The 25,549-nt window shown below is 36.4% G+C and overlaps 1 protein-coding gene across 1 annotated transcript in view; it reads left to right on the forward strand.

The window, feature by feature from the left end:
• The window catches only part of LOC150108079 (dynein axonemal heavy chain 3-like), a 1,881,116-nt gene that overhangs the window by 1,748,433 nt on the left and 107,134 nt on the right, over positions 1-25,549 (forward strand). Inside the window, exon 69 of the mRNA XM_090415945.1 lies at positions 2,793-3,058. Within this exon, the coding sequence (XP_090272071.1) occupies positions 2,793-3,058 (266 nt within the window). The remainder of the gene's footprint in view (positions 1-2,792; positions 3,059-25,549) is intronic.

The following is a 25,549-nucleotide window of genomic DNA, read 5'->3' on the forward strand; positions in this document are numbered from 1 at the left end:
AGAGGTATGAACAGCATTTAGCTAATGAAGCCAAAAAGAATCCTAGGGAGTTCTTTCAATATGTAGCCAGCAAAAGAAAGAATGATTATGGTAGATTGGAGGAAATGGTATAAAGACAGCTGTTGCAGAATGTGTGGTGGAGATACTAAATGAGCAGTTCATAAAAGTCTTTCAATCTTGTGAATGTGACTTCATGGAGAGATTGAGAGCAATTGTTGATGGGAAGGAGAGACTGACTGTAAGTGAGCAAGAGGTGTTTGGGAAGTTAAGTAAACTAGATGTAAATAAGGCTGTTGGACTTGATAATATATCACTGCATATTCTGAAGGAATGTGGCAGGGAGTTGACACCTGCCTTGACATATTTTTTTATTACGAGTCTTGCACTTGGTCAAATTCCTAAGGAGGGCAAGATTGTGCCACTTCATAAAGGAGGTGAACGAACTCAAGCATCAAACTATAGGCCTATTTGTGTGTCAGGTGTTGTGATTAAGTTATTGGAGAAGCTTGTGAGAACTAGGATCCAGAGTTGGGTTGACAACAATGGTATTATCTTTGATGGACAGCTTGGATTTGCTAAAAGGAGGTCATGTTTTAGTAATCTACTTACTTATTACAATAAAGTGACTGCTTCCTTGGACAGAGGAGAAGGATACACAGTAATATACTTGGATTTTGCAAAGGCTTTTGATAGAGTACCTCATGATAAGTTGACAGTCAAACTACAGCAGATGGGGTTGGATATTAGATTAGTACATTTGATTGGAGAGTGGCTATCTGATAGATATCAACAAGTTGTGCATGGGGGAGCAATTTCAAGGAAAGGGAAAGTCACTAGTGGAGTGCCTCAGGGGTCTGTTTTAGGGCCAATACCATTTAACTGGTATATTAATGATATTGGCAAAGATTTGCATGGAGATATTCAGTTGTCTTTGCAGATGATGCAAAGTTGGGACGAACCATAAATAGTAGTGAAGATGTTGTTGCTTTACAAGAAGACTGGAATAAATTGAGTGATTGGGCACGGAAATGGGGTTGTGAGTTCAATATTGCAAAATGTAAGGTTTTAAAATTTGGAAAACAAAGATAGGATGCAGAATTTATGCTTGGTGAGGATATATTGTTGGAGGTGGAGGAAATAAGAGATCTGGGTGTGATAGTGGATAAGGATCTAAAATTTAAGGGACACAAAGCCAAAATTGTGAAGACAACACAAAGGTTTCTGGGAATGATGTGGAGGACACTGACGTGTAGAAGTAGGGAGATTCTTGTTCCTTGTATAAGGCTTTGATTAGGCCACACATGGACTATTGTGCCCAGATTTAGTCACCGGGTTTTCAGAAGGATGAATAGATGTTGGAAAGGGTCCAAAGGTGACTGACTAAGGTAGTTTCTGACCTCTGGAATGTCGAGTATGAGGAAAGATTGAGAAGATGTAATTTGCAGAGTCTGGTGAACAGGAGGAAGAGGGGAGATATGAAAGAAACCTATAAGTTGGTAAGGGGGTTGTTATAGGATGAATGCTGGAGAAGTTTTACAGAGAATAGTGGGAGATCAGGGGAAAACCAGAGGTCATCCCTGGAAACTGTATAAAGAGGGTGTGAGTAGGGGTGTGAGAGGCAGGTTTTTTTTGTGCAGAGTTGTGAATGATTGGAATGCCTTGCCTGAGAGTGTGGTGTCTGCAAAGAGAGTGAGTGTGTTTAAGACATGGTATGATGAGATGTGTGTATGATAAACAGACTTCCCAGATGAGTCTTTGACTCCATGAGGTCTTGGGGTAATAATAATAATAATTAAAGCATCTAGTTGCTTCAGTTGTATGCTGCTTAAGATATTTATCTCCCAGAAACTCACTCTCCTTTTTCCCATACACTATCTCCTCCTTTAGTTATTCCTGTAATTAAAGTCTTCCATCAGGATTACCTTCTATTTACATGCCCAAGCAATTTGCCTGAAAATCTCACACTCGATATTCTCTATATTCCCTGGCCTATAACTGCATTCTGTCAGGTATATTAGCCTGTGCTATCAACTTTCACACTTTATGGATGAAATTGCTCCATAATCATTAACAGCACTGCCCATTCTCTTTTCACTTTCCTATCCTTCTGGAAAATTGTATTTCCTTCCATTTCTATTCCCAATATCTTATCATTCTCAGGAAAACCAAATTTCCATGATCACTCCCATTGCAGGGAAAACAGAAGTGGTCTGGGATATCATGATATGTGCTTTATTTATTTTTTTCTATGTCTTTTACATGTATAGACGTATATGTCTCTCTCTCTCTCCAGACCATTCCATCTGCCCTACATAGCAAATGACACAAGAACCAATGAATGTTGTGTACTCCTGTTTTTTTTAGGGGATGATGTGGAGATTTTGGTGGCTGTAAGGACCAGAAATTAATTCCCTAACTATACAATGTATGGAATATAAAAATATTCCATACATTGTATAGTTACAGTATACATATTATATGAGAAACGCTTTAGTGCAGAATTTCTGGAAAAATAAAAATTAAAAAGAAATATTAGAATTTCATCTAAATTGTATTGTACATATACTACATATGTAAAATTGATGTATGTAACCTATATAATCATATATGTACAAATATATATAATATAATGTAAATTGTATGTTTGGATGAACTGTGAAGTATGACTGAAAAATGAAGCTGAATGGTTTTTATACTTAGTTTTGTACACTATTTTTGCTGTTTCTCATTTAATCAGTACAGACTGCTAAATACGTATTTTTGTAAATAAACTTTTCTAATTTATATTGTAGGTTATAGAAAAATACCCAGTAATGTATACTGAGTCAATGAACACAGTATTGCGACAAGAACTGATCCGATATAACAGACTAACTTCAGTGGTGCGTGAATCTCTTAGAAATCTTCAGAAAGCTGTGAAAGGATTGGTTGTTATGTCAGCAGAACTGGAGGAGGTGTTTAATTCAATGTTAATTGGAAAAGTCCCAGAAATGTGGGCTTCAAAATCTTATCCTTCATTAAAACCACTTGGAGGATATATGACAGATTTAATAGCTCGGTAGGCATGTTATTCTTATGTATAAAAATTATTGCAAGTAAGAATATTAAATTATTCATTTTTATATTAAATTTTTTCCATAAAGACTTACATTTTTTGGTAATCTTTCCTCTCCCATTCTGTTTAACTTGTCATATCACCTTAAATTAGCTCTGTTCACACACTCTTGAATGTTTGAAACTGTTAAACATGAAATGAAAGTTTTGCAGTGGCTACGCTGCATAATTAAGAGGGACTGCTCAGAAAGTTGAATTCCAATTCCAAATGGTTCAAGTAAAGCTATCATAGTTCCCATCTACTAAAAAGGGAATAAAGCTGAATGTGAGAATTACAGAGGAATGGAATTTCTCTGCTTAGTGTTAAAGGTAAGATTTATGCAAACATTCTTGAAAAGAGGTTACAAAAAGTTGTAGAAATGAAACTTGGAGAAGAAAATGCTGGGTTCAGGCCAAATAGAGGTTGTCAAAATCAGGTTTTCACTTTACAACAAGTAGTTCAGAAATTATGGAAATATGATAAGGATCTGTACTTTAATCTAATTGTAGGCATGAAGTGGTTGTTGCTAAACATGGTAGCAGTCACTGCATGCTATGTGATACCCTTCATGAGTATGCCCATGAATAGATAGAATAGAGTTTCTTGGCAAATATAATTTACTTTCTAATCAAGTGAAAAAACTTTCTACAGTTATCTCTGATCCAGAGAATTTTAAATTCTCTGGATCAGAGATAACAAGGTGATATATCTTTTTATTCCTTGTATATTAGAAACATATGATTTCTGCATTAATTCAACCTTGGTATCTTCCTAAGTCTGGCACCCACTAATGATATTTAATAATGTTCATCTTTGTGCTTGCTTGCTTTCTGAGTAGTGCTTTACTGCTTGGTGGTGGGTTTTTGTCACTGATTGGAGCCACTGCTATGTTTCATATCCTGGAGTGATTGAAGTTAGGAGTGATGAGTTTAGTAGTGATCCTTCAGGGTTGCTCAACAAGATTTAGAGTGACCTACAAGATGACTCAGAGTTTTTCATCAGGTACCCCTGCATTTTTACAGTACCTCTATGAAAGTCAAAGACAGTCTGTGTGGTGATTCCCTTCTTCATGCATAGCATTATGCAATTATGAAAGGACGTGTGCTTTCCATTAAGAGATACTCAGGAAGTTGATGCAAGGTCATTGGTCATGAAATGACTTAATGGCAGCTCAAACTTTGTTTGGTTACACTTGGATAAAGGATAAAAATAATAATATAATTTCTTGGTAAGTATAATATAGTCAAATACATCATATACATTGCACAGCCATACTAAATGTTTGCAAGTACTGTGGCTCAATAGGATTGGATTCCTTGTTACTCACTTAACACCTAATCCTCTAAAATACACTTCACATTATAAAATACATTATATATGACTATCTATCCTTTCTTGACAGACTAGTTGCTCAACTTTCAGATAGTTCACTGTGTATTTCTATTGATAGAAAGCCAATACAGACAGGAAGATACCTATGTAAACAATTGCATCATTATCCAGCCCAATAGTATTGAATCCTTGAAATGCTAACTCATAGAGGCCAAGGCTATTTGTTCTAATGATGCATTCCTTGCATACAATTATCCTCACAACAATTCTTTTCCCCAGTGGCTATAGTTCCTATAAAATAGATAAAATACTACACTCTCTGTCCACCATTCTCACCAAAAACCTATATCCTATCTCTTATATCTGTAGTACATCTGTAAAGACAGCTGAAGTACTAAAGAATTATAACCTTCACACCATATTAAAACTGCGCTTCATATTAGCAACTCTGATCCACTCATCTAAGAACAAATTCCATCCTCTACTACATCATGGAGTGTATGAAGTGCCCTGTGGCTTTTAACATGGCCTACAATTGGCAGATAGGAGGATCTCTTAATATCCTCATCGGAGAACATAAGAAATATACTTTGGCTACTATCCATATAGCATGTCAGGAGTGAGACTCTACTTTGGACATTTCTTCACACAGGATTAGATGGAAGAAAACCAGTATGTTATACAGAAGTTATTATATAGAAGTCAGAAAAACCATTTTTAGTCAGCAGTGACAACAAAGTACTTTCTAACTTCAGCAAGTATAGCAGCATTAATCTGCAAGAACTTAGGATAGTCATCTTCAAATCAACCCAATAAAAGCAAAAACTTCTATAAAACATTGGGTGATAATTATTATATTATTATAATTACAGCTATTTTGCCTGCTTCAGTTTAGGAGTACTCCTGTTTAAATGTCATTGGCTATTTACTCATGGATCCTTAGGGCATTATGAGTGTAGATGTACTAAAAAGTATATGTAGCCTAAGGAATAGAAAATTGCACATACCTTTTTCTGGGTGTTGTGGCTTTTCCTCAGTCTGCGATGTCGAAAACTGCAGAGTGTGTGTGTGGAGGGGGGGGGTAGGCAGTTTGGTAGAATAAGTTAGAAAAACCCGGGTTTTTTTTTTTCCGTAATATATAGAAACATATACTTTTATATAGGGTGGAGAAAAAAGTGAAAGGGTTAATTTTTTAAAATAGGGAGGGGGAAAGGGAAAGGTGGTTGACGGGGTGTGGACCGTTTCGACTATTCGTGGTCGTCATCTGAACACATTGGGAAAGTGCTTTTTCCCAAGCACTTTCCCAATGTGTTCAGATGATGACCACGAATAGTCGAAACGGTCCACACCCCGTCAACCACCTTTCCCTTTCCCCCTCCCTATTTTAAAAAATTAACCCTTTCACTTTTTTCTCCACCCTATATAAAAGTATATGTTTCTATATATTACGGAAAAAAAAAAAACCCAGGTTTTTCTAACTTATTCTACCAAACTGCCTACCCCCACACACACACACTCTGCAGTTTTCGACATCGCAGACTGAGGAAAAGCCACAACACCCAGAAAAAGGTATGTGCAATTTTCTATTCCTTAGGCTACATATACTTTTTAGTACATCTACACTCATAATGCCCTAAGAATCCATGAGTAAATAGCCAATGACATTTAAATAGGGGTACTCCTAAACTGAAGCAGGCAAAATAGCTGTAATTATAATAGTTTATAATGAGGAGTAACATGGGAGTTTTCCCAGAAATAATATACATTGGGTGATAAATTAAGGTTTTAGGTCTTTTGTACTTTACAATTCCAGTTGTTTCACATACTCATTGTGGCATGTCTATTGTAACAAGTAGTTATACTCCGAAAATACTGATTTGAAATCCAGTGGAATATAAGCTATTTAATAAACATCTTTGTATAGTTTGTTTTTATGTTATAATACTGTGAAAAAGAAATGAATAACAAGGTTTCTTTTCTGAGAAGAATGGTGGGTTGGTGTACATAGAATAGGAGTGCAAATAAATTAAAGATTCCAAGAAATTATATTATTGGTTTAATCTTTTATTCAAGTGTAAGCAAACAAAGTTTGTGTATGAAGTAATTTCATGACTGGGAAACTCGTATATAGAGGCTAATAACTTCACATTTCTTTCCTTACACTTGAATAAAGGATTAAACCAAGAATATGATTTCTTGGCATCTTTCATTTAGAGTATAACCAAGTGGAAAAACTTTCAACAAGAGAGCAAATGTGCAGAAACTGGGAATGGTCATGGTTTTCTGAGCTGTCCATGTTATATAATTGTTTTGACTCCATGGGGGTTTGATGACAATGATAACAATAAGAAGTTTAAATTTTTTAGTGATACATTAGTAAATAAAGAGGTATGATCATAATTTCATTATAAGGGGAGATGGAGAGTGATTTTGTAACTTGAATTTGTATGTGGGATTGTCTGTACTCCCTACTACAGGACAGCAAGGAATGTAAACTTGTGAATATATGTGATCCGATATATCTGGGTGGATTAGTATAGTAAGTTGTCAACTTGTTGATAATTTCTTTTGGTCAAGATGTAATATTAGTAGTTTGTGAACCTTTTTTTTTTCTTTTATGCATTAGACATTATGATCTATACCTTGCAAGTTGTTTTTAAGAGATTGTGCATTTTTATTTTAATTATGGTTGATTCATTATCATGGTTGCATATATAATCATATTCTTTTTCATATATTGTACTGTACACAGGTTTATATTAGTCAAGGATGGCAACTTTCAAATAAACATTCAAATGAAAGAAGACAAATGAACATGTTAGCAATAATGAGGTAGATTGAACCCTCAAGAGTTGTTCAGGTTACATTATTAGGAGTATTACATTATTAAGTTTACATTATTTTAATCACCTATGAAGAATTCTCTTCTAAATCAGTGTATTACTTGTCAACATTCCAATATTAGGAGAATTGGAATTGAAAGAATCAAAGGTGTATCGTGTGTTGATTGGGTTAGATGTTAACAAAGCTCTGGTTGTTTAATGAGAGTCTTGCAGTGGGTATGGATCCTAAGGAGTGAAAAGAAGACAAAATAGTACCACTCCACAAGCATGGTTCTAGGGCAGAAATTTTCGATTATAGAACCAGACTGTACAATTGCAGTTGTAGTCAAGGTATTGGAGAGATTGGTAGGAATAATGGGATGATGGACATAGTTGTGTAAAAACTCGATTGTAGCTTAAATTCAATATTCCAAAGCACATCACATCGATTTTTTACAGAAGTCAAGTCCCATGAGAATGTTGGAAAAATAACTTGTTTTGTCTCTGTATATTTTATACCAGATATTTTTGTAAATAACTCTTTAGAAATTAGCTGTATATACTCCTTTAATAAGAATATTTTAGAGTGTTAAAAATAAAGGTAATGTTTTGCCACTGGAGCTGTATGTAATAGATCTACATGGCTGCATAAGAAAGGTTGTTTATGAAATTTTTGTGTATATGTGAAAGGCTTACAAGCTCTGCACGTAAACACTTCCGAAGTCAGTCAGAAAGGTTCAAACAACTTTCCAATGGTTGGCAACTTACAATCAAAAGAAAGCAGAGGAGAACAGAAAGTGGGCCAAACTTAAGATGAAAGAATCATGCCGAATTCTTGGGGGGGGGGGGGGGTACAAACTTTGTGCAAGGTCTCGGAGAAGGATAATAAAAAGGGACTGAGCCAAGCATAGAGAGCTTCCCAGATCCAGAAGTCGCCAGAGAGAGTAGGCTGCCTGGTTCCAGTCCCTACCAGAGATGAAATTTCCAGTCGGCAGAGAGCTTCCAGTCGTCCAGGCATTTCGGCGATCCCAAGCCAGAGGGGAAAAGCCAATGTAAATTCCCGAAGCAGAAAGTTGGCAGCAGTTTCAGTTTTTGGAAGAGCTTCCAGTCGCCGAGAAGAGAAAGGGATCCCATTTGAGAGTCAAAAGAGACAGTTGGCAGCAATTACAGTTTCTTAGAGGCAGGAGTTCAAGCTACTTGAGAAGGCAGTCGTTCAGGCATTTTCGGCGAGCCAAAAGCAGAAGAGAAAAGGCAATGTAAATTACCCGAAAAAGCTTCGCTCGGAAGATTTTCTTTTTCGCCATGGGAGAACAACTTTTTGCCGGTTGTAGTTCACAGCCCACTATTTTCCCATTGAGATATATTACTAAAGCCAGACATTCCTGAGGAAGCTCAAGATCTGAGATGAAAGAAATGCCATAAGACTGTAGTGAAAGACTTTTGACTGAATGTGCAATGCAGAGTCTTTTGTAAGTTAAAACCTTTTGTATATTCCCTCTCATAGTAGGTCGTAGATGGACTTTTTTTAAGAGATTGTTCAATAGTAGTAAGAATTGTCATTAAGAGAATCAATTGGCATTTTGGAAGTTGATATAAAATTTGTAAAGATAACTTAACAGAGAACTCTCAGTAACCTCTTTGCAAGTAAACTAGAAATTTAATAAGTTGAATTTGTAAGCGGAGAGTAAATAAGATTCTGAGTTAAAGAAGTTAATTAGTGTTAAAGTAAATAGGTTATAATTTATGCTAAGGATTTTATAAATGGATAGAGAAAGCAATCTCTCTAATGTTTAAATTCATGTATATTTCACAGTAATGTAAATAAATTGCTTTGTTCTTTTTTGTTAAAAGAGTGCTGCCTGTTTGTTTATTTTTACAACTGCACTAATCCAAAATAAATCGGACTTGTGAGCGGGAAACTAAGTGATATAGCCGAAGTGTAAAGTTAAGTAAAAGAATAGACCACGACTATTTGTGTAAAGTTTTACTGAAGGAAATTGTGTTAGAGAAAGATTGAGAAATCTAACGGCCATATTATTGAGTTTTATGTTAATTAAATGATATTAGTGGCGCAGTCTAAATTAAATAAATTTTCTAGTGTCTTAGGCATAAGACTCGTAGTGCAAAGGGTAGATAAACATAGTATGTAATAATATAAGCAAGAAAGATTCAGAGAGAGAAAACGCGCACAGCTAAAATAAAATAACGGCATATAAAAATATAGATAATTTAGAAAGTATAGAGCAAAAGACATTAAATGTAATAAATAAATAATAACATATTATTACAGTGGCACAGCATATATTTACAGTTGGTCAGCACAGACTTGTAAACAGCAGGTCTTGTTTTTTTTAGCAAGTCTTGTTTTTTTAACTTGCATTATGTGATAAGGTAATGAGTGTGTTAAATAAGGAAACATCATATACTGTGATATTCTTGGACTTTGCAAAGTGTTTGATAGATTACCACAGATAAGTTGGAGTAAGAGCTGCAGAGGATAGAAATAGATAGTATATTGATTAGATGGATTGCTGATTGACTCTCTGAATGATACCAGCAAGTTGTGTATGATAGAGCATTCTCAAAAAAGGAGAGCAAGGGTACTGAGTGGCATACCCTTTTTTTATAAATAATATATCATGTGGACTGACTGGAAATCTGCAGTTGTTTGCTGATGCAAAGCTGGGAAGAATTAAAAGTAGCACTGCTAATGTTAATTACCTTCAGGAAGATTTGAATAGACTTTTGACTTGGACAAAGGAGTTGGGTAGTAGATTTAATATTAATAAGTGTGAGGTGTTGCATTCAGGAGTGCTGAAATATTAGGCTGTATACTATATTGATGGTGCTGTACTGCAGCACCATCAATATAGTATATACATAAGACTGCACATTGAAGTACTGCTATGATAAGAAGTACACTAATGTGTAGGGATAAGCAGATGCTTGTGCCACTGAAGCACTGGTATGGCCACATATTGCACTATTGTGCTTATGCTCAAATTTGGTCACCTTGTTTTCACTGTGATATGGAAACATTGGAGAGGGTCCAGAGATGAGTGACAAAGACAGTATCAGGACTGGAATGTTGGCTATGGAGAGAGGTTGAAGGAATGTGGATTGCAGAGTTTGGTAGACAGGAGGAAAAGAGGTGATATGATAGAGACGTTTGAGTTAATGAGGGGAATTTATTCCCCTCATTAACTCAAATTTGGTCACCTTGTTTTCATTGTGATATGGAAACATTGGAGAGGGTCCAGAGATGAGTGACAAAGACAGTATCAGGACTGGAATGTTGGCTATGGAGAGAGGTTGAAGGAATGTGGATTGCAGAGTTTGGTAGACAGGAGGAAAAGAGGTGATATGATAGAGACGTTTGAGTTAATGAGGGGAATTTTTCGGACTAATCCACAGGGAATTATAAAAAGAGTAGACGGGGAAAGGGGAAGAACCAGAGGTCATCAACAGAAGTTATGCAAAAGTGCATGGTAAAAAAAAGGGGTGTGAGGAGTAGATTTTTACACAGATATTAAGTGAGTGCAATGCATTACTGGAATATGTTGTGAATGCAGGTATTAAGGATTCAGTATGATGAATATTATTATTATTATTACCCCAAGACCTCATGGAGTCAAAGACTCATCTAGGAGGTCCTTTTATCACACAATAGTTGTCAATTCCCTGGCACATTCCTTCAGAATACGTGGTGATATATTATCCATTCCCACAGCCTTATTCTTCTTCTTATAGTGCTATCTTCTATCGAAGGTCAGCGACCATCTTGGTGAACAAACTGCGTTCTTGCGTTAATTGGAGCAGTTGTGCGCTGCTCTTTCCTGTCCACATCAGGAAAGAGCAGTGCATGTTGTCAAACCATGATATTCTTTATCTTCCTCTAGTTCCTTTGCCATCAATTCTTCCTACCAGAATAGTTTGCAGAAGTTGGTATTTGGTGTTTCTCATGATGTGGCCAAGGTATGATGTTTTTCGTTTCTTGATTATTTGTACAAGATCTTTAGCTTTGCCAATGGATTTTAAGACATCTTCATTGGTAATTTTTTCTGTCCATGATATCTTTAGCATTCTTCTGTATAGCCACATCTCAATGGCTTCAGTTTTCTTGATGGTTGTTGCCTTCAATGTCCATGTTTCAACTCCATAGAGCAGAATAGACCACACATAGCATTTCAGCATTTGGCATCTGACTTCCATGTTCAGGTTTTTATTGCAGAATAATGTTCTCATTTTCATGATGGACTGCTGTGCGACCTCAATCCTTGTCTTTATATCTATTTCAGGATCCCACCTTTCGTTAAGCCAGCAACCGAGATATTTATATCTTGACACTTGATCGATATTTTTCCCATTGAGTGTCAGTTTCATTGATGAGGTTGGATGTTTGTTGATGACCATGTATTTTGTCTTGTTGATGTTTATGTTTATTTCCATTCTTTGGCTTTCTATGTATACTCTGTCAATGAGTTTTTGGAGATCCATAATGTTATCTGTAATTAGCACGATGTCATCTGCATATCATAGGTTGTTAATAATCTTTCTATTTATTGTGATTCCCTCTGGACATTCTTCCAATGCCTTTTTAAAGATTACCTCTGCGTATATGTTGAACAAGAGTGGTGAGAGCATGCATCCTTGTCTCACTCCTCTTCCTCTTTTGATGTTAATATCACTGGTGGTAATGTTGTCTAATTACATGGTAGCTGACTGATTCCAATACAGATTTCTTATTAGTCATGTCTTGTTCGTCTAACCCTATTTGTTGAAGAACTTCTATTAAGTTAGTGTGTCTGACTTTGTCGAATGCTTTTTCAAAATCTATGAAACACATAAAGACAGATTTCTGTTTTTCCATTTTTGTATCAATATTCGAGCACAGAAAAGAGCCTCTCTAGTACCAAAACCATTCTCAAGGCTGAATTGCGTTTCACTTAGAGTTTCTTTACTTTTTCTATAAATACGATTCTGAATTACTTTCAAAAATATTTTTAATGTTAATTAGACTAATAAGTCAGAAGTCGCCACAGGAATTCGCTTTGGCTTTCTTTGGGATAGAGATAAATATAGATTTATCACTATCCCAAATTGCGTTTCACTTAGAGTTTCTTTACTTTTTCTATAAATACGATTCTGAATTACTTTCAAAAATATTTTTAATGTTAATTAGACTAATAAGTCAGAAGTCGCCACAGGAATTCGCTTTGGGTTTCTTTGGGATAGTGATAAATGTAGATTTGAGCCAGTCTGATGGAAATTCATCACTTTCATATATTTTATTAAGTAGTTTTTCAAGAAGCTTGATGTTATCTGGTTCTATTAAATCCAAAAACTCTGTTTGCACACCATCTGGTCCTGTTTTTACTGTTTTACTTGATCTTATAGCATTCTCTATTTCACATTTCATAATTGCTGGCCCTTGAATGTCATCTTTTATATTTATAGGCTTCTGTCTAGTATCATTGAAAAGTTCTGTTACATATTTTATCCAAATCAATTCCTCATACACCTCTTGCTCACTTACAGTCAGTCTCTCCTCTCCATCATCAACTGCTCTCAATCTCTGCATGAAGTCACATTCACAAGATTGAAAGACTTATGAACTGCTCATTAAGTATCTCCACCACACATTCTTCAACAGCTGTATGTATACCATTTTCTCCAATCAATGTTATCCTTCCATAATCATTCTTTCTTTTGCTGGCTACATATCGAAAGAACTCCTTAGGATTGTTTTTGGCATTATTTGCTAACTGCTGTTCATACCTCTCTTTAGCTATCCTCACCAACCGAGTCACTCTCCTTGCCTGGTCTTTGTAGACCTCATGGAATTGGTTATTTCTACTTCTCTTATGCTGCCTCCACAATACCGTTTTTCTCTGTATTGCATGCTTAATCTCTTTATTCATCCATCTCACACCTACCTTATTTAACCTTCTCACCCTTGGAATACATTTAGACATTGCATCTACTAGTTAGTTTTTGAAAATCCCCCAAGCTACATTGATCTCTTTTCCAGTTAACTCCTCATTCCATGCTACACCCGCAAGCTGTCTCCCGAGCTCTTCATAATCACCCCCCCCTTGTAGTTCCACATATACCTTTTTTTTTTTTCACAGGAGTCCTTGCACTGCTGGCAACCACCCAGGTAATCACCTTATGATCACTTTCCCCAATTGGTGGATGATATGACACCTTATTTATAATTACATCCTCTGATGAGATGACCAAATCCAAGACCCTTAATCCTCGTGTGCCCTCTGTTACATACTGTCTGAGGTAGTTATCCCTCAAAATCTCAAGAAACTCATTTTCTTTATTTCCAGTTGCTGTCTCATCATTTCAGTCTATATTGCCATAATTAAATCACCCATTATGATCACCCTTTTCTTATTTGCTCGGCTAATTTGATTATACATTTCATTATCACCACCATCCACATTACCTGGTCTATAACAACATTCAACCAAGTATTTGATTCCATTCACCTCTATCTCACACCATACTGCCTCAAACTACTGGCACTATTTCCCTCTTGCATCTCTACTTTGTATGGACATAACTCTTTCTCTATCATCAATAGCATTTCCCCTCCCTTTTTGCCCCTTCTATTCTCACGAAACACATCGTACCCTTCCATCTCTATTCCTGTCAGGATATCGTCCTCTTCCAACCATGTCTCACTTATTCTGACAGTCTTTGGGTGAACAGATGCAATTAGTGCAACCATTTCATCTGCTTTGTTTCTTATTCTTCTAGCATTTGTATAAAAACACAACAGCTCATTTCTGGATATAGAGCTAGTTCCACCGATACCACTAACTCGATGTGATCTCTGCATGCTCGACTGGGGCCATTTCCTTTTCTGCCCATTCATTCTAAAACCCTCCCCAATTCCAACTGTTTCCTCTTAATCCCAGGTCATCCCATTCCTTTCAAGTATACATGTGCTCTCACCTCCTCTTGGAGCATCCACCTTTCTCACGCTGTGTATCCCTGTCCACCGTGAGCCTCCCCATTTCCCTGCTCCTCTTGCACACCCTTTGTCTCATTTTCTCTACTCATACCACTCACTTCCCCATTCGCACCTCATCAGTCTCTCCTGTCTTACTCTCCTGCTCTTCCACATCACGCCACTTGATCTGATTCATTCTCTCTTCTCACTTCGCTATCTTCCAGCAGCAGTCTCTCTAAGCGACTCACACCATAACCACTGAAATGCAGTCCATCGCTCCCATACAGTTCACTTCATCCTTCAAACTCATTCCACACATTAACAATCTGTACCTTTTATCCAGTATATCATTAATAATCCTTTGCTCTCCACCTCATCTCACCACAGTCATACCTAGGCAACACGCTCACTACCCTTCCTGTCACACTATTCTCTTTAACCCTCTAAGCGGCATATGTTGTCAGTTGAGTGAGCCTTCCAAAATGAGTCTGCCATCTCCATGCAGGATGTAATAATAATAATAATATTGTAGTATCTAACATTTTATGGTTTTAAGGAACTTCTGAATGAATTAATCCATGACACGCTGATCTTCCTCTGAATCTCTTTCCTTCATTTTTGGCATCAAGCAACTTTTTTGCTAACCTTTCCTCTCCCATTCTGTTTAAGTGGCCATACCATCTTAGATTATTTCTGCTCACACATTCTTGAATGCTAACAGTGTGAAGTTTTTTTTAATATTTCTGCCATTAATACCACCTGTTCATTCTTCTAATTTTTCTTAGAACTCTCATATCTGTGGTCTCTATTCATTGTGTAAAGTGCTTTCTTTCTAATCTTCAGATACATAATGGATATTATGTATACATAATATCCATTACATATGTATCTTTCTCAGATACATAATGGTGGGTGGAGATGCAGAAATGTATGAACAACTTAGCTTAGTGAACAAAAAAAGAAGGGTAATTATTATGGGCAATTTTAATTATGGCAGTATAGATTGGAATGAAGAGATAACACTTGGGAATAAGAAAAAGGAATTTCTCGAGATCTTGAGAGATATTTATCTCAGGTAGTATGTGAAGGAAAGCACATGAGGATCTAGAGTTTAGATCTGATCATTTCATCAGCGGATGTTAATATGAGTGGGATTTCACACTTTCCTCTGGTTGGTGAGAGTGATCAAGAAGTGATCACCTGGCTTGTGGCTAGCATATGCGTTTTGTAAACCTTTATGTAACTCAAATTTTATACAAGTCGAATTTAAAAATTACATACATACAATAAAATGTTCATTGGCTACTCATGCCACTGTCTTACATTAATTTTTTTGCCATTAATCAGATAATATCCATTTTTAATATTTTTCATTTTTGGGATGATTAAAAAAAAATTCAATTATAAAAAAATTTATCAACTGTATTTGAATAATATACATACTGTAAATATGAAAGTATGAAAAATACATAATATAATATAATATAAAAACAAACTGAAATATTCACTTTTCAAATTAAAAAAATGTCTTGTAATGGTTAAGTTGGCTGTTCTAAGGAATGCTGTTCCACTTCTGGTATCCGAACGGTATCCGCTTCTGTGTCAGATCGTAGTGAGACAACAATTTTTCCATCTCTGATATTGGACCCAGCCTCTTCTTGGTAATAATTGTGCCCTTCAACGCTACCGTACCTTTTGTGCTTTCAATAATGCGAACTTTATCCTTCATTATTGTATTCACTGGCGAAATAGGTCGATTTATTTCCCGAGCTATTGTTGATAGAATTTTCCTGCCTTCATACATAAGAATTATTTTCAACATTGCTTCTAAAGTGACTGCAGATCTTTGTTTTTTAGATTTATTACCAGCGCCTACAGTTTTGCATTTGCATTCCATTTTAAGAGTAAAAAAACAATGAAACTAGTGATAACAGGTGACTGAGCTAACCATGCGAGGCATCTACTACTGTACTGTACTGCAATAAGGCTGTCAAAGGCGCACCTGCTCAAAGCCAAAAACATGTTCATATGCACTAGTAAATTTATTACGTAACTGCGAATTTACATAAGCCGTGTGTTACATAAGTCGGGGTGTAACTGTATGTGGAATTATAATGCTGGTGATTATGACAAGCCTGGAGCTGTAGCATGGAATGAGGAGTTTAGTGGTAAGGGAAATAAATGCCCCTTGGGAACTGACAAAGCAATGCATAACAGCATCAGTGTGTGAATGTATCCCAAAGACCAAAAGGCTGGATAAGATAAGTGTAAAATGGATGAATGAGGCGCTTAAGAATGAAATCTGAAAGAAGGTACTTTGGAGGGGATCGTGTTTTATTAACTTACTTATGTACTATAGCAAACTGACAAATACCTGAGACAGGGGTGATGCATATACTGTGGTGTACTTGAATTTTGCAAGAGCTTTTGATGGACTGCCACATGACAAGCTGTTAAATAAATTGAAACAGATGGGATTGTATAACAGAATTCCGAGTTCCTGAAAGAGAAAGGTCACTAGTGGTGTACCGCAGGCATCAATTTTGGGAACATTGTATGTTAATGATATTGGTATGAGTTGCAGATGATGCAAAATTGGGGAGAGCAATGCAGAGTCAAGAAGATGTTATGGCCTTACAGGAGGACTTGAATAGGTTGTATAAATGGGCAGGTAAGTGGAACTATCATTTCAATGTTACAAAGTGTAAGGTTTTGAGATTTGGTAAGTAATGATGGGATGCAAAGTATGCACTTGGTTGGGAAACTTGAAAGGAAGTAGAGGAGATGAGAGATCTACAAGTGATAGTGAACAAAGACCCAAAATTCAGGGGCCAAATTGCACAAGTTGTGAAGACATCACATCAGATAATGGCAATGATGTGGAGGACCCTGACATTCAGAAATAGAGAGGTTATGGCATTGTATAAGGCCTTGATCATGCCTCATATGGATTATTGTGCACAGATTTGGTCACTGAGTATTTATGGTAATGAGGATATGTTGGGAAGATTTTTCATAGAATGGGACAGGGGTAGAACAAAAAGCCATCTCTGGAAACTGTATAAAGAGAGTGTAAGCAGTGGAGTGAGAAGAAGGTTCTTTGCAGGGAGAGCGTGTTTTTTTTTTTTTTTTTTTTTTTTTTTTGTATGGGATTCCCCCCCCCCATTTCTTGACTGTCTCTTAGGACTGGTTGCGATCTCCTAGTGAGAGATTAAGTACGCATTTTATCACTGTAGATCTATGTGTGCTTATGGGACAGTTTTCTTGTTCTGAGGGATGCAAAACCAGAGTTTCTGGGTGAAAAAATCCTCTACCTTCATATGAGACTGGTTAACTTACCTTTAGTCAAAAGAGACCAAATAAAGGTTCCTCACATCATGGATGGGAATCAAACCCAGGTCTTTCTAATCAAAGGGCTTCGTCTATACTGGCTTAGCTCTGGAGTCTCTATCATGGAGAGTGGTTGGTGAGTGAATGCATTGTGTGAGTGTGTTGTGAATGTAGACACAAATCAGTTTACACAGTTGGATGAGCATTGTGTATGATAGCGTGTACCTCCCATGATGAGTCTCTGACTCTATGGCGGTCAGATGTTAATAATAATAATACAAAACTGGTGTGAATACTGTCTTGTATACTTCTAATTTGATGTTTTGTCTAATTTCTCTCTTATTCCATATATATTTATGACATCTTCATATCATACTTTGATATGAAGGAGATTGTGAAGAAATGTCCAAAGCACAGTCTCAGTCCTGACATGCTATATGGTTAATAGCAAAAGTATATTTCATAGATTTGCACTGGATGTGTTTAAGAGTACAACATTATCTGCACAAAGCAAAGAGAAAAGTTTGATATCTCCAATTCTAATATCAGGTTTAATGCCACTTTCTTTCATAATATAATTCATATAAATGATGAATAAGAGTTGAGAAAATATGCATCCCTGTGTTATCCCTGATTTTTTACCATTATTATTATTATTATTACCCCAAGACCTCATGGAGTCCAAGACTCATCTGAGAGGTCCTTTTATCACACACACATTTCATCATACCGTGTCTTAAACACACTCAAACTCCTTGCAGACACCACACTCTCAGGCAACGCATTCCAATCATTCACAACACTGCACGAAAAAACCTGCCCCTCTTTATACAGTTTCCAGGGATGACTTCTGGTTCTCCCCTGATCTCCGAACTTCTCCATCATTGATCATATAACAACCCCTTACCAACTTGTAGGTCTCTATCATATCTCCCCCCTCATCCTCCTGTCCACCAGACTCTGCAAATTACATATTCTCAACCTTTCCTCATACTCGACATTCCAGAGGTCAGAAACTACCTTAGTCGCCTTTGGACCCTTTCCAACATCTCTTCATCCTTCTGAAAACCTGGTGACCAAATCTGGGCATAATAGTCCAGCATAATGTCGAAGCAAAAGGAAGCAAGAATGTGTTAACAGAAAGGTGCTGCAGAACGAGGGATAGCTAGACTACTGGAGTGGCAGAGAGTGAAATTGCCAGAATGGAAGATTTGTTCAAACTGAAATATGAATTGAGGAATATACAGAGTGATATTAGTCATTCAGTGGAAATAAATGAAAGAGTGCAAAACAGTAGAATTAAAAAATAAATAAAAAGAGAGAAGAAGTGACAAATGACTTGAGAACAGCAGTACATGGAGATTCCATTGTTAGAGGATTGGTTCATGAGAGAATCCATAAAGTCTATCCAAGAGGGAGAATGAACAAGATAATTCAGATTTTGGATATGAGGGGACACAAGCAATAGAGTTTGTGGTGATTGTGGGAACAAATGATTTAGATGAAAATAAGAGAATATAAGAGTGGGTATTAGGAGGTTATTGAGGAGAGTGAAAGATTACAGTATTATTATGTAAGGATGTATAAGATTATGTATATCTGGCTTGCATCAGAAGTAAGAAGTGAGATCAAAAGTAAGAAGTGAAGTGAAAGGTCAGGAGAGTGAAACAGAAGAGACTGAAATTCTTGGTAGTGGAAATAGTAGTAATGTGAGAGATAAAGAGAGAACATGAATGGAAGATGAACAGGGAAATGGGGAAGCCCAGGTATACCTGGGGATAGGGAAAGTGGTTGTTGGAAGTAGTAGTAAATGAATATATGAGGACAATCAGCATAGTAAATTATTCAGATGTGAGTGGGGATTTGAGATTGAGTGGATATATGGAGTGAGCAGTGATAAACATGATTGGACATGGAGGAATGATGTGTGTGTGTGTGGGGGGGGGGAATTACAGCCAACAAGTGACTTTGGTAGGACTGGTTATAGACCTAATAGTGAACTGCTGTGTTTATTTACAAATTCAGAAGTATCAGAAATAAAGGAAATGAAATTGTTTCACTGATCTCATGAGTTTATTTACCCAAAATAATTGGAATAAATGAAACATGTTCAAATGAAGATGATATGCTGACAAAGAATACAAATGGAAGTGTACAGTGCTTTTTTCATGAACAGAAAAGACAAGAAGGAGGTAGAGTGCTGATGATAGCAGGGGAATTATGTCCACATTAGGTAGACATGAAAGAGGGATATAGCGACAATGGTTTTGAGGCAGTATGGTGTGAGGTGAAGGTAGACAGGAAGAGATATTTAGTTGTATGTTGTTATAGCCAAGAGAATGTGGAAAGAGGTAATGAAGAAATGCATAAGCAATTTGGGTTAGTGAACAAGGGAAAGGTGATTATTGGGAATAAAGAAAATAAATTTCCCAAACTCTTGAGAGACAATTATTTTGGTCAGTGTGTAAAGGAGGCATGTGAGAATCGAGAGTTTGAGATCTGATCATTTCATTAAAGGATGTAGTTGTGTGTGGTGTTTTGCACTTCCCTTCAGCTGGTAATCATGTGGGTTGTGGATAGCCATATGGAGAATTCTGTGAGAAAAAAATATATATTGAAGTACAGGGCAGGTGATTGTGATAAGCTTAGGAGACAACCTGTTGCTATAGCATGGAATCAGGAATTTTGTGGAAAAGAAATACTGCTTTGGAACTCTCAAAAAATACTTCTCAGCATCAATGTGTGAATCTATTCCAAAGGTCAAAAGGCTGAATAAAGTAAGTATAAAATGGATGAATGAGGGTGTTAAGCATGAAATTGGAAGAAGAAGGCACTTTAGAGGCAACGTCCCCCCCCCCCCTTATCTGCAGGTTCGCTATCCGCAGTTAACCCCAATTCGAAAATATTAAATGGAAAATTTCAGAAATAAACAATTTATAATTACATCGAAAAAGTGGATATTAGATCCAACATTATTTCCGATTATTTCCAAAACAACATTTTAGCCAGCCTGGTTGGCTGAGTGGTCAACATATCTGCTCTCCAGCCAAACGACTGCGGATTCGAATTCTGCCATGGGCATGGATGTTTGTGATTGTCTGTGAAAATACTAGTGGCGATGATGGGCTGTAGATGGCGTTGGTGTAGATCAGTGGTGTCCAATCTTTTCGCCATGAGGGCCACATTGGGTACTTCAGCATTGTTTGGCAGGCCGTAGTAATAAAAACTCTAGAACTAGATATATGAGTTTTATTGAAAGCAGATAAAAACTGATTACAGAGTATGTGAGATTAAATTATCATATATTAATGACAACAAACACTATCAGCGAATTTTTGCTAGTCATTAGTTTTTCAACTGAATATACACTGACAATTTACATGTATCTTTTTTTAATTTCGTATAACTTCGAGTTTCAATGAATACATTGAATACTTTGTCAATGAATACAGATCGGGGAATTTTGTTTTTATTTAATTTTTTGCTTGTTAGTTTCATTTTAGTTGTGTTTTTACCGACTTTTTTAAGTGTTCTTATTTCGTGCAACATAAATTTTTTTGTTGATAAAAAAAGTTTATTCGGATGTAACTTTTTTATTTCGTTTTGAATTCTTTTAAATTTTTTTTCTTCGTTAGTTCATTTTAATTACGGTTACTTTTTGCTATTCGGGAATATATTTTGAACACAATTTTAATTAATGCATTTGAAATCTATCGACACCCCGTGCTTTTTTTCTGGATTCTTATTGAATAATTAGTCCAATTGGCAGGCTGGATAAAATCATATCGTGGACCGCATCTGACCAATGGGCCATAGTTTGGAGACCCCTGGTGTAGATGATGCTGATAGTTGCGGATCATTGTAGTTAGAGTTGTAGAGTAGGTGCCCTACCTTGATGACTCCTTGGACTCCCTGGAGGTGTTATGTAATAGTAATAATAATTATTATTTCAAAGCCGAATAGTTGTAGAAACTATGAAATTTTCGTAAGTTGACCTGAGAGCTTATGAGAATACAATCCTCAGTATCCCCGAGTAACCTACTTAAGTCAAGTAGTGCAAGCTAAGGCAACTCAGGGATGCCAAGGATTGTATTCTCATAAGCTCTCAGGTCAACTTACAAAACCTTCATAGTTTCTACAAACATTCAGCTTTGAAATAATGTTGGATCTAATATCCACTTTGCTGATGTAATTTTACATAGATGAAATGAAACCTTTATGGCCCTTTATTTTCATAATAGACAATTCATGAGTTTTAAATTGCATGCCATTCTGAGTAATTCTCAGTTATCAGATCGACTGTCACGGTATCTCAATGTTTGTGTTCAAGTAACTCTTATTTTGCTTAATTATTATTATTATTATTATTATTAAACAAGACCTCATGGAGTCAAAGACTCATCTAGGAGGTCCTTTTATCTTACACACACATCTCATCATACCGTGTCTTAAACACATTCAAACTACTTGCAGACACCATGCTCTCAGGCGAGGCATTCCAATCACTCACAACTCTGCACGAAAAAAACCTGCCTCTCACTCCCTTACTCACACCCTCCTTATACAGTTTCCAGGGATGACCTCTGGTTCTCCCCTGATCTCCCACTATTCTCTGTAGAACTTCTCCACCATTGATCCTATAACAACCCCTTACCAACTTGTAGGTCTCTATCATATCTCCCCTCTTCCTTCTCTCCACGAGACTCTGCAAATTACATCTTTTCAATCTTTCCTCATACTCAACATTCCAGAGGTCAGAAACTACCTTAGTCAGTCGCCTTTGGACCCTTTCCAACATCTCTTCATCCTTCTGAAAACCCGGTGACCAAATCTGGGCACAATAGTCCAAGTGTGGCCTAATCAAAGCCTTATACATTGGAACAAGTATCTCCGTACTTCTACATGTCAGTGTCCTCCGCATCATTCCCAGAAGTCTTTGTGTTGTCTTCACAATTTTGGCGATGTGTCCCCTAAATTTTAGATCCTTATCCACTATCACCCCCAGATCTCTTATTTCCTCTACTTCCAACAATATATTCTCACCAAGCATAAATTCTGCATCCCATCTTTGTTTTCCAAATTTTAAAACTTTACATTTTGCAACATTGAACTCACATCCCCATTTGCTTGCCCAATCACTCAATTATTCAAGTCTTCTTGCAAGGCCACAACATCTTCACTACTCTTTATGGTTCGTCCCAACTTTGCATCATCTGCAAACAACTGAATATCTCCATCCAAATCTTCACCAATATCATTAATATATAAGTTAAATAGTAATGGCCCTAAAACAGACCCCTGAGGCACTCCACTAGTGACTTTCCTTTTCCTGGATATTGCACCCCCATACACAACTTGTTGATACCTATCAGATAGCCAGTCTCCAATCCAATGCACTAATCTAATATCCAACCCCATCTGCTCTAGTTTGACTGTCAACTTATCATGAGGTACTCTATCAAAAGCCTTTGCGAAATCCAAGTATATTACTGTGTATCCTTCTCCTCTGTCCAAGGAAGCAGTCACTTTATTGTAATAAGTAAGTAGATTACTAAAACATGACCTCCCTTTAGCAAATCCATGCTGTCCATCAAAGATTATACCATTGTTGTCAACCCAACTCTGGATCCTAGCTCTCACAAGCCTCTCCAACAACTTAACCACAACACCTGACACACAGATAGGCCTATAGTTTGATGCTTGAGTTCGATCACCTCCTTTATGAAGTGGCACAATCTTGCCCTCCTTAATAATAGACCCAAAGCTCAAGAGTAGTGATGCTGGCAATTCGGATATGCCAAAGGGAAGCCATAAAGTGCCTCTGTTTAAGTGAAAAAGGTGAAAGCTCTCAACTTCATAAAATAATAAATAAGTAAATAAATAATAAAACATATGCTGAGGCTGCTAAGATTCCATTCACATTCAGATAACTTTTATTACAACATATTGCTATAATTGTTCTATTTTATTATTAGTTATTGTAGTTAATCTCTTATTGTGCCTAATTTATAAATTAAACTTTATCATTGGTATATATGTATAGGAAAAAAAGGTATATAGAGGGTTCAGTACTATCCACAGTTTCAGCCAGAAGAGTTAATCATTTGTTAAAAGTTAAAAAGTGAAGTATGAGCAGAAATTAGTAAATCAAGCCAAGAAAAATCCTTAGGAGTTTTTTTTCAACATATGGCAAGTAGAAAGAAGAATGATTATGGTAAGGCGATATTAACAGATGAAAATGGGGGTTTGATAAGTGCTGCAGAGGACATAGTCGAGGTATTCAGTAAGCAGTTCATCAGGGTGTTTCATCCTCAGTGTGAAATCAGACACTCAAGTGTAGAGAATGAAATGAGTAAAAACTTAATGGTGAGACCAAGATTTAGATGAGTAGTTAAGTAAGCTAGATATCAATAAGGTAATAGGACTTGATATCATATCACCACGTGTAATAAGGGAATATTCTGAGGAGATCGCATCAGCCTTGGTTTACCTATTTAACAAGAGCCGTGCAACAGCACAAAACCCCAAGGAATGGAAAGAGAGTAAAATTGTTCCACTTCACAAAGCTGGTGATAAGGCTAAGGCTACAAATTATAGGACAATTTTCACATCTGCAGTTGTAGTTAATGTACTGGAGAGGTTGGTAAGAGTTAGGATACATTGGGTTGATAACAGTGGTATTCTTTGTGCTTGTCAGCATGAGATTGTGTTTACCAACTTTCTTATGTACTATAACAAGGTGACGAGTGTATTGGACAAGGGAGATGAACATACAGTGGTATATTTTGCAAAGGTTTGCCACACTACAAGTTGGTAACCAAACTGAAGTATGATGGGATTGGATAATAGATTAGTGCAGGGATCGGCAACCTTTTCAGACTCACGGGCCACATTCAACTTTTATTTTTAATAATCGGGCCACAAGCATTTAATTAAGAGAAAATAGTGAGTGAAAAAATACTTAAGTTATCAATTTTTATTATATCAGTTTTAAAAAACACAGAAATATTTAAAGTACCAGATATGAAACAAGCATGAAAATGAAACTTAATGAAAAATTATTATCACATTAAAACAAAGTAATATAGTTTATGCATCACATTATGTGTATCTCCTTGCTTAATGTGACTTTTGTGATTGTTTTCTCTTAGCCAAATTATCTATATCCACTTTACAACCTGAGGTGCAAATTCGAATCGAATCATGCAAAGTTCATCAGTCAGGTCGAGAAGAAAATTTATTTTTTCTAAAACTCGTGGCAGAAAATGCTTATTCACAAATGTATGTGCTTCCAAATGCCACTATCATCTTCTTTGCGAAACTGATTAATATTTCAAATTTTTTTGGTAACCATCGATAAAATTTTTGGATATTTTCTAACAAAAATGCATTCTTTAATGTTTCATTGTGCTGTAATTCCAAAACTTCAATCTGTAGTTAGTTTGGTACGTCATCAATGTCAACATTAAAAGTGTTCAAAAATAATTGCATTTTGATGCTATTTTTATGAAAATCAACAAATCTTGTTGAAACTTCCATTTGCAAATCTTCAATAATACCAATAAAAGTTTCCTTTTGTTTGTATTCCCAAGTTGCACAGGTGATATCACGAAGTATAGGTATAAAATAATTTTTAATTTATTCATATTATAAAATGTATTATTTAAATAATTCAACATACGGGCCACATGCCATGTAAGTATGGTCAACCTTTTATGGGTCGCCAAAAATGCACGTTTGGGGCCGCATGCAGGCCACCGGTTGCTGACCTCTGGATTAGTGAGTTGGATAGGCACTCAGATAGGTATCAGCAAGTTGTCTGTGGGTGTACAGTGTCTCAGAAGTGGAAAATCAGTATTGGTGTGCCACAGAGATCTCTTTATGACCATTGTTATTTAATTTGTATATTAATGATATTGGGATGGGTTTAGCTGTTGATATGCAACTGTTTATACAGGATACAAAACTGGGGAGAGTGGTAATGAATCAAGCAAATGTTGTAGC

Source organism: Typopeltis vanoorti, chromosome 3 (assembly GCF_054136105.1).
Source record: "Typopeltis vanoorti isolate ZY-2024b chromosome 3, IOZ_Tvanoo_1.0, whole genome shotgun sequence".
In the NCBI taxonomy this organism is placed as follows: Eukaryota; Metazoa; Arthropoda; class Arachnida; order Uropygi; family Thelyphonidae; genus Typopeltis; species Typopeltis vanoorti.